This window comes from Hyperoodon ampullatus (genome assembly GCF_949752795.1).
Source record: "Hyperoodon ampullatus genome assembly, chromosome: 17".
Taxonomy (NCBI): Eukaryota; Metazoa; Chordata; class Mammalia; order Artiodactyla; family Ziphiidae; genus Hyperoodon; species Hyperoodon ampullatus.
This window is the reverse complement of record NC_136930.1, coordinates 27,545,833-27,555,529: the sequence shown is the minus strand read 5'-3', so window position 1 is coordinate 27,555,529 and position 9,697 is coordinate 27,545,833. Positions and strand designations below refer to the sequence as shown.

The 9,697-nt window shown below is 41.7% G+C and overlaps 1 protein-coding gene across 1 annotated transcript; it reads right to left on the bottom strand.

Moving 5' to 3' along the window:
* Positions 1 to 889: 889 nt before the first annotated feature.
* CA3 (carbonic anhydrase 3) lies at positions 890 to 9,374 on the bottom strand (the record flags this gene model as incomplete). The annotated part of the gene is made up of 7 exons (XM_079722245.1): positions 890 to 1,009; positions 1,962 to 2,117; positions 2,967 to 3,029; positions 4,097 to 4,189; positions 5,895 to 6,013; positions 8,434 to 8,631; positions 9,341 to 9,374. The coding sequence occupies 7 exons, from the start codon at positions 9,372 to 9,374 to the stop codon at positions 890 to 892; spliced, it is 783 nt and encodes a 260-aa protein (XP_079578371.1).
* Between the last annotated feature and the right edge of the window lie 323 nt (positions 9,375 to 9,697).

The following is a 9,697-nucleotide window of genomic DNA, read 5'->3' as shown; positions in this document are numbered from 1 at the left end:
CCTCCTTAAAAAATACAACACTCAACTGTTTACATTCATGTCTTTATTAGTTTTGATGATCAGTACAGCTGCTTTTACTTCAAGTGCAGGCATTCATTCCTGCATGTTCTAGGAATCATTAATCCCACGCTGAAATTAGAAAGATATCAGAGGCAGTTTTTATTTTAATAAGCATGCAAAGATAAAAGTAGTAAAATGAAAAATAAATGGCCCTCCTTCAGGTAAAGAAAAATATTAGGATAAAGTCAACATCTTTATGAAGAAAGCATTCAAATAATGGGTCAAGTTTTTTTAAAAACTCCTAGTCCATGTATTTTACTTTCATTGATAATCAAAACCAGGCAATCTTTACAGTACTTTAAGTGTTCATAAGTGATGGACCTCTTATTGGTTTTATTGAAAGGTTAAAACACATCATCATCTCAGTTCTTGGTGTCCACAGTCATTTTAATTTCTGGCTTATGCTGAACTGCTATACCATCTTCACACACCTCTACCCCCACGTATATAATTACTCATTATTTCTTTAAGATGGATAACTCATAACATGAAAAGAGTAAACTGAAGTTCTGTGAAATTTAAGATGACACAAAAATAGTGCCCAACAGCCATTTTTCTCTACCTTTCCTCTTCCAACTGTTTCTTCTTCTTTGAAAGTTTACTAGAAATGCTGTTTTTACAGGAAAGGTGATTATTTAAAAGGCCAAATGCTTTCATATTAGATCTTGTCAATAGTTAATTCCGGTTTCTCGGTGATCACATCTCTCATCTTCATTGCTTGGTATGGAAAAGTGAAATATACTTGGAGTAAGAAGAACCAAAAGGAGGCAAGGAACCAAGCTCTGCAGTGTCGGTTTCCTTTCCCGGAAGAGGGCAAGCTCCAGCAGCCTCATTTGAAGGAGGCCTTCACTATTCTGCCTTTGACAGGCTGTGGAGGGCGCCAGTTCCTCACCAGGGGCACCGGGGGCTCATTTTCCGCGCTGGAGTACAGGCTCCGCAGCTTGGCCATCTGCAAGGGGTGAGGGAAGGCTGTCAGCGTGACATTCGGACCAAGTGGACACATTAAGCATGTGAAAAGAGTTAGAAATCACCAGCTTTCTAAACAAGCAAACTAAAAACTTGTCTCCAACGTCCAGTGAGAGTTATTTGGTTCTGAGTAACAAAAACCTTTTTTTTTCTTTTTTTAATTTGTAAAAACGCTTTTCTTCCTTTTATACAGGATCACCATACCCTCTGGTCAAAACCTTTTCCTCCTGAATTCTGAAACAATTATTTTAATTCGACAGATCAGTATGAAATCTATCCCTTATGTAGGAGTGGAAGACAGTGCAAATAATAAGCTCAACTGGCCCTTCATTGCATAAGTTAATGAAGTCAATGTACATGAACACTTAGAAGGGAGGCCTGAGGAGAGAGGTCGAAGGTATTGAAAGCAGACAGACTGGAGCTGCAATCTCAGATCCTGCCCTTGGCTGTGTGATCATGAGCAAACTGCTTAACCCACCTGAGCCTCAACCTATTTAGCTGTAAAACTGGGGAACCAGTATACACCTCACAAGGATGTTCAATCCCTTCCACCAGCATCTTCTCCCCAGGCCTGTATTTACCATTCCATTTCCTAAACAGGGCTCAGTATTTGGGAGTTCTCCAAATTAGCAAAGTCTAACTCATATGGATCTGTACCCTTCCGTGTTCCTAGAGCACAAACTTGGGCATTGTTCAGCATCACCACCACCTTTAATTGTTTTTTCATTTAGCCTGGTACCCTTTGGAAGTTGAGTTTTATTAAGTTAAACAGGCTGATCGTCATTAACCGGGGCAAACTATGAAGTCTCCAGTCGCAGCGCTGTTTGGTAAGCATCTACTGCTTTATATTTTCAGTTTAGCATCTGTATCTCACAGAGCCTGCCGGCGACGGTAAGTCAGCGTGCTCTCAAGGCCGGTCCGCGGCCGCCCCTCACCTGTTCGTGGCTCACGGTGATCGGCTCCTTCAGCAGGAGCCACACGATGCACTCCTCGCAGGGAGGCGTGGTGAAGGAGCCGTGGTAGGTCCAGTAGTCTCGGCAGGCGGGGAACAGGCAGGACGGGTCGAATTTCGTGAAGGGCGCCTCCTTGCCCTGGGAGACAGCGGGACCCAGCGCGGTGAGCGGGCGCATGCGCATCGCCTGCCGCAGCGTCTCACCGTTTGGGGAGAATGGATTTCAAATGCAACAGAGAAAACGGAGCTTGTGAACAAGTACGTGCCTTTCAGAAATAAAGGGCAGATGGGGGAGGCCGGTTTGCATGGTATGACTTTGCCACAGTCAATTTTATTCCTTATTCACTCTAGGTAGCACTATAAATCTATCATTTCTCAAGAAAAAGGACAAACATTCTAAACTGTAACAGAAATATTTCATACAAGTTAATGCTGTGGTTCTCGATGATGCAAAACAGGCTTGCATTTTTATTGAGTATCATACTCAGGATACTTACTTTCTCTGGTGGTAAAACTAAAGCTCTTGATTAGAACAGAAAGAATTAAAGTGAGTCTGCTAAGCAGAAGAATCTACTGTTAAGATATAAAATATACAGGTGCCACCCAGGAGAGAAAGGGAAACACTAGGACCCAAACATTGAGTACCTCTACATGTGTGTAAGTGTGTGTGTGTGTGTGTGTGTGTGTGTGTGTGTTGGGCAAGGGAACACCACTCAACTTCTCTCTCAAACACTTCGTTAAAAATGTAGTTATCTGACAGGTTGACTATAAAGATTAAATAGACTTATATATGTGAAACTGCTCTAAAAACTATAAACCATAAAAATATACATACAAATATAATAGCATTTGCTTGCATATGTATGCTTGGCATATTCATCAAACTTACTAACAGATTTTATGTGAAAGAAATACACTTGAAAATGTAAAAGGAAAAAATTGACATACCCTGCTTTTATGTTCTGGGAGGGAAAATGATTTTTTTTACCTTCGTCTTAATTTTGTCCAGCGCATCAAGTAGCAGCTGGAACTCGCCTTTCTCATGTCCTATCTGTAAAAAAAAAAAAAAAGAAAAAGAAAACCAACAACTATATTTTTCTCTTCTCCATAATTTAGGATTGTCTTAAAAACTAATTTTAATCCATCCATCTACCACTAGTGTTTATAAATCTGTCAGAATATCTTGTACTAAGCAAAAACATAAGTTTATTTCCCGCCCCCCCCAAGATTTTAGAGTATATATTTTCTGAACTAAACTTGGACTCCAGGCCTCTGAAGTACAAAACCACAAATTACATGTTGATTTACATCTATGTCCTTGACCTTCTCTGTGAAGTCAGTCTACTTTTCTTTTTAATAGAATTAGAGCTAGGATGGACTCAATGTATCTAAAACTATACTCGTTGTCTTTCTGCTCAGACCCACTCCGCTTCCTGTAGTACTGTGTTCAAGCACTGAAAATGACCCAATGAATTCAGAACATAAAACAAATTAGGTCATTCAAAAAGAAAGAAGCTAGATTTTCACCTCTGGCTTAAAATCTAGATTATGTTAGCACTAAATTCATGTGTTAATGACACTAAGTCCTCTCTAAACCAAGGCTGGCTCAACAACACACACATTCCATGTGCTATCTTAGCCTGGGATCATGTGAGTGGTGGCCACCCTAAGCCGAGTGGATGTCTAGCCAGGGACTCGGCATCACAGACGTTCCCAGCAATGGCTTTTCTGGTTTCCACTGCGATTGACGTGGAGTAGCAGGAAAGGGTAATGAACAATGCCGCCCTTGCCCTCACTGCCACTGAGATAAGCTCCTTCAAAGGCTCCATCTCCACTGCCCCTACACACACACCACACACATACACACACGCACACACACACATACATCCTGCATCTTGGGAAAACTTAGAAGTGCTAGGGGTGCTGAAGTATGGCAAAAGTTACTCTTCTAAGGGAGAACAAAAAATTTTGAGCTGATCTTAACAGAAATATCTTGACTAGTTGAATGAATACTGAAATTCATTCTTCTCTCCCCTTTAAATAAAAGGAGGGAGTAAAACTTAAGCATTGATAAGGAACTAAACTTTGAAAAAAAAATATGGTCAATTTTTTCCTTACCTTCAGAAAAATGCCAACCACAGCTACTCCATCAGGTTGCTTCAGAGCACTTGCAAAACTGTTATACTTTGAATTCCAGTGAACCAAATGAAGCTGAAACCATAGAACAGAGGTTATGAGGTAAGTTCCTAAAATAAGGAAATAAGTATAAAATTATTCACAATAAACCCAATAATTATACAGTCTAAGGTTGCTGAACACTCTCACAGAAGTTGACAGAATTCTAAAAATTAACATGCAATATTTTGGTAAGACTTTTAATGGTTCAAATGAAAAGTTATGATAGGTAGAATCGGTGAAATCTGAACTTTCGTTAAACCAATTCAAAATATTATTTTAGTTGTGTATAACATTAGTCCTTTTTCTGACCAAATCAAACAGTGAAACACAGAGTTACAAACAGGAATCTGCTAACATTCTAAAGTCACAATTAACTGGGAAGTAGGAGAGGAAAAATAAGGGGACAAATTCTTACGTGTCTTCATGCCTCTCTCCTTTCAGCAACAAATGGTCTAGAACCGAGTGGTAACCTTACCTTAATAATGTTAAGGTGATAACATAGACACTAGTTAAATTAGTCAAAATTTTCACATTGCATTATATAGAATGGCAAGAGAATACAATAGGTCATGGCAATTTAGAAGTATTTTATTCAAGACCCAAAGTGTGAGATAATCCCACATGTAAAGACCAAACTGCAAGCCTTGCCCACATTTGTAAGGAATATACTAAACTTTCCCCATTTGTGGGGGAAGATGTCTGGAGGGCATTCTCAATTAACTTATCCTGTCACTGGCTGTCTAGATGGGCTGTAGAGAAATGATCACAGGGAAGTACTTCGGGTCTCCTATAGTTTAGTTCAACTGTTTAGTCAAATTTAATTAGGCTGCCTAATGATGCTGCCTAAGAGAGTGTCCACAAGTGGCTCCAAGGTTTCTGTCTCAGCTCCTATGGTTGACCAGAGTCTGCCTCTGGAAGAGTCTGGCAGTACAAATGGAATTATCCTCACCTCCAGGGCATTTGTCACCCCTTATAGGCTTGGTTTTATACAGAGAACATGCAGGAGGCTTGTCTTATTTCCTTGTAATTTGATGCCTTCCTTTAATGGGTTAACTGGACCAGAGAGTAGTATTTGTTCATATTAAATTGTGTGTATCTATATCTAGCTATCTCTGTATAAGTACATATGTACATATAAAAACATACACACACATATGCACACCCTTCATTAAGAGACTAGAGCATGAGCGTTAGCCAGAATTACTAAGTGCTATTTTTAAAGCACCACGGTCTTGTAAAAGAGGCAGCTTAGAGCACTGGGCAGGATGATGAACTATGAAGCCAATCAGCATAAGGTAGAGCACAGGTCTAGAACTCATGCTCTGTGTGACTTTGTTATGTAACCTTCCTGTGCCTCAGTTTCCTTGTCTGTAGCCCATCTCATAGGGTGCTGAGAGGATCAAATGAGTTAGTACTTGTAGGCACTTAATAAGTATTAGCTACCATTATCTTTTCAGTTCCAGTCAGGTCCCTGGCTTTTTAAAGATTATTATTATTAAGCTGCTATCCAATTTCTAAATACAACCTTGAAATTATTCACTCACGACACTCACTCACCTACACTCTCTTAACTGTCTAACCTAGAATGTTTGGCAGCTTCAGTTTATGCTAAACTATAGCAGCTCTTTTCATAACTACAGGCTTGAAGCAAACGCATTGGATGCTATTCTGTCATTATGGTTCAGTTTTCAGTTTTCACTGGGTGAGATCCAGAGTGGGTAACGGCAATTCCTCCTACCTCCGCTGCATACTTGACTCCATCCACGCTGTGCTCAGAGCCGTGATCATCCGAGGAGCCCCAGTGAAGATGAAACTGGCGAAGCCGGTAGGGTGCAGTGAGAGGACCACCTCTCAGCACTGTGATTCAGAGAAGCTAGGTCAGCAGTGAACTCACGCTTCTTTTACAGAGAGCCCTGCTTTAAACAGCCCTTATAGCCTAAGCATTATGGGCTGCACTGATGGTGCCATTCCCAAGCACACTGGTCTCTTTCTCACAAATTCAAGTCTTGGGCTGTATCAAAATAAATGCTTTTGGGCTTCCCTGGTGGCGCAGTGGTTGAGAGTCCGCCTGCCCATGCAGGGGGCACGGGTTCGTGCCCCGGTCCGGGAAGATCCCACATGCCGCAGAGCGGCTGGGCCCGTGAGCCAGGGCCCTGAGCCTGCGTGTTCGGAGCCTGTGCTCCGCAACGGGAGAGGCCACAACAGTGAGAGGCCCGTGTACTGCAAAAAAAAAAAAAAAAAAAAAAAAAGCAAAATAAATGCTTTCTCTTCTCTGTCCTTCTGATTTTGTTTTCTTGTTTTATTATGTTTTTAATGTCAATTTAACATGTATGTAAATAAAATTAAAACAGGAGGTGGGCAATGAAAACAAGCAAAGCACAGGTCTGTTGTGTGGTGCATTGGAGAGAACAGGGTAGCTGAGAGCCAGGAAGACTTACGTTCCAATCCCGGCCCCACCCCTTGCTAGTTGTGTGATTGCAGGCAAATTGCTAAACTCCTCTGAACCCGTTTCTGCATCTCTCTGAAGGTGATAATAATACTGACCTTTCAGAGCTGCTGTGAGGATTAAATGAGATTAAGGGCTTTAAACTCTTCATCACAGTGCCCAGCACAGTCATCACTGAACAAATGTGAATTCCTTCTCCATGCCTTGCCTCACTACACTTTTCTTCAGTACTACAGGCAAGAGCTCTCATCCACGTCTAATTCAGACTGTGTTTACTCAAATGAGATGAAATGGAAAATTCAGAAGTTTCCCAGGGAATCAATCAATGTAGACCCCTAAACAAGATGATTCTCCATAGCATGAATGTGAGTTTGCTGTCCAAATACCTCAACCTGGCACTTAACTTGGTTTCACTTCATTCAGCCTGGGGAGTGATTTAGAAGTTCAAATATTTTCTAAAGGATATTGGAAACTATACAGAAACCCTAAAATCAAAATTTAGCAACATAAGCTAGATCAAAATAGAATTCAGAGGGTAGCTATTCTAGAAAAGATTGACCAATTGTTGGGGCTGAAATGACACACTGAAAGCCATAGTATAGGTCTAAAACAATAGAACAAGGCTTATATAAGCATGGTCATGTAGGAATGAGTGGTTTGATTAACTACATTTTTTCTATCCAACCACTAGGAACAGTTATTATTTGTACATATGAGTCCAATTTATTAGGATGAATTATATGAAATTGTCAATAGTCAATCATGTTTGCTTACAAAAAGTCATTTTCATGTGATCCAACCTAACAGATACTGTTTAATTTTGTTACTAATCCTTCAGAATGGAACTTGATTTAAATGGAAAAGAGAAAAAAAGTAGCAGATACCAATGAGATTATTGTTTAAGAAAATATATTTTTATGATATTTCTTACCTGGAAACTGCTAGTAGGTAGAAATTATAACTATTACTCTTTAATTACAACATCATTGAGAATATCATTCCTATACATCAGTAAGGATAATTTTAAATTTTTTACAAATGTGGTTATAGGAAAATGTATTACTATATATCAAGCACCAAAATGCTAAAGGTAGATTCTTACTTCATTCACAGTGAAATAAAGCATTTCTAATTAGCTGTCTTTTATTTCATTGATTTGCTTAATAGTGTAGGTGAAATAAAGAGATTTCTTTAAACATGAGATTTTTCATTTTCACACAAATACAAATCACAACTCAAGGAGAAATTGTCAGATTCTTCAAAAACACTCACCAAAATGATTAGTCAGATGAACCCCACTGAAGCATTGAAGGCAAGTCTTCTTGATTCATACAGTGGGTCTACTCTCTCCCCTGGATTGGCCCCTACCCACACAGCAGAGGAAGAGAGTACCTACTTGGTTTCTTTGCTATGTTCCTTGCTCTGTAAAATGGAATCTGTGCTACTTTTGGGACTGGGAGCGTTGCTCTCCAGGCCTTGGTTAGGAAGTAGAAAACCCCCCAGGTGTAGACCATCAGAGCCTGAAGAACACTCATTTGGACTCATTACCATCACCTCCCTATCAAGCTTCATTTCAGGAATGCATTGCCAACTTTTAGCTTGGGCATGAGGCCATTTTGTAGCAGGCTGGGTGACCAGGATTAGAGAGTGAGACATTCCTCTTCTATGTATAAATATAATTCTTCAAGACTAGAGCAAAGTCAAATGTCATCTCCTTTTTCAGAGAAGTGCCCCCCGCTTCCCACCAATTCTGTTGCTGTGCCATAAATCACGTTTTGTCAATATGGACGTTGAAAATGGTCACGTGCCTCTACCTAAGTGTGATACTTACTTGACCTGTCATAAGAATCATCAAACACAACCCTGCAGGTCTTCCCATTGTTCAGGATGGTCTTGGCAGAGCCGGGGTCATAAGTTGCTGACCATGGCTTCAGGGAAGGGTCGTGCTTGATGTCTTTAGTGTGCAATTCAATGGGCGACTGGTTGTCTCCCTTGGCAATCGGGTAAAGTTCATGCCAGTGGTCAGGACCTGGGAAATCAAATTGAGGGGATTTATTTATTTGGTGGCACAATCCAAGCCCTTTTTCTAAGTGACTAAACCAGCAAAATACACAGAGGCTAGCCAGTGATTATGAAAAGGTCTTGAATATCAGATTGGGCAATACAAGGCTTAGTGTTTAAGACCTGTTCATAGTTTTGTTAATAGTGTACCTGGAGACTGTATTTGCTCAAGTATAGCCTCAAAGCCTTATTTTTGAAGTGGACTTCATCACATGTTTTACCAATGCCATCTTCTGTCATAGAGCTGGAATAAAATAACACTGACCCTAAGTAGATTTCAGAGCATATCCATATTCCTTTTCCCATGGGTAGGCAACAGCTGCAGGCAGAGCAGCTTAGACCAATACCAGGCTCAGAGAGGTTAAGTGCTTGCCCAGTATCATGGAGAAGGGGACAGTGAGAACTGGCCCTCGGTGGTCTGACTTCTCCGTCAGAGGCACTGTGATCTGGGCTAGTTACCAAACCTCTCTGCGCTTGAGTTTCCTCCGATGGGTGTACTAACAGCTCCACACCACGGATAACTAAATCAGATATAAAGTAAAAGGGTCAGCCGTGTTTGGCACTCGGGAAGTGCCCGGTAAATGTTAGTTTCCATCGACTCCACCGCACTTGCTGGAGTCGCGCACTTTCTGAGCAGCACCATCCCGGACTGACCGGGAGCCGCTGCCCCCACTCACCGTTGTGGTCGGCGTAGCCCCACTCCTTGGCCATGGTCGTTTTCTTGGGCGCTGGACGGCTGCTGCCTTCTCTCCTCCGCCGCGCACAGTCCCCGCGAGCCCTCACCTTTTATATAGGTCCCCCCACACTTGCATGGCCTTATTAGGTCAGCGACGGTGGGGTGGGGGGCTAAACAGGATTGGGGTGGTATTTGGGAGGCGGAGTGGGGAAGCCAATGAATTCCAAGAGCTGGACAGCTGTCGGGGTGGGGGGAGATGGGCGGAGGGCATCCTTCCCCTCCCTCCCCTCCCCCTCCCCCTCCCCTCCCCTCCGCTCTCCCTGGAAGCGCTTCTCCTGGCCCTTCTATTCCTCCCTCC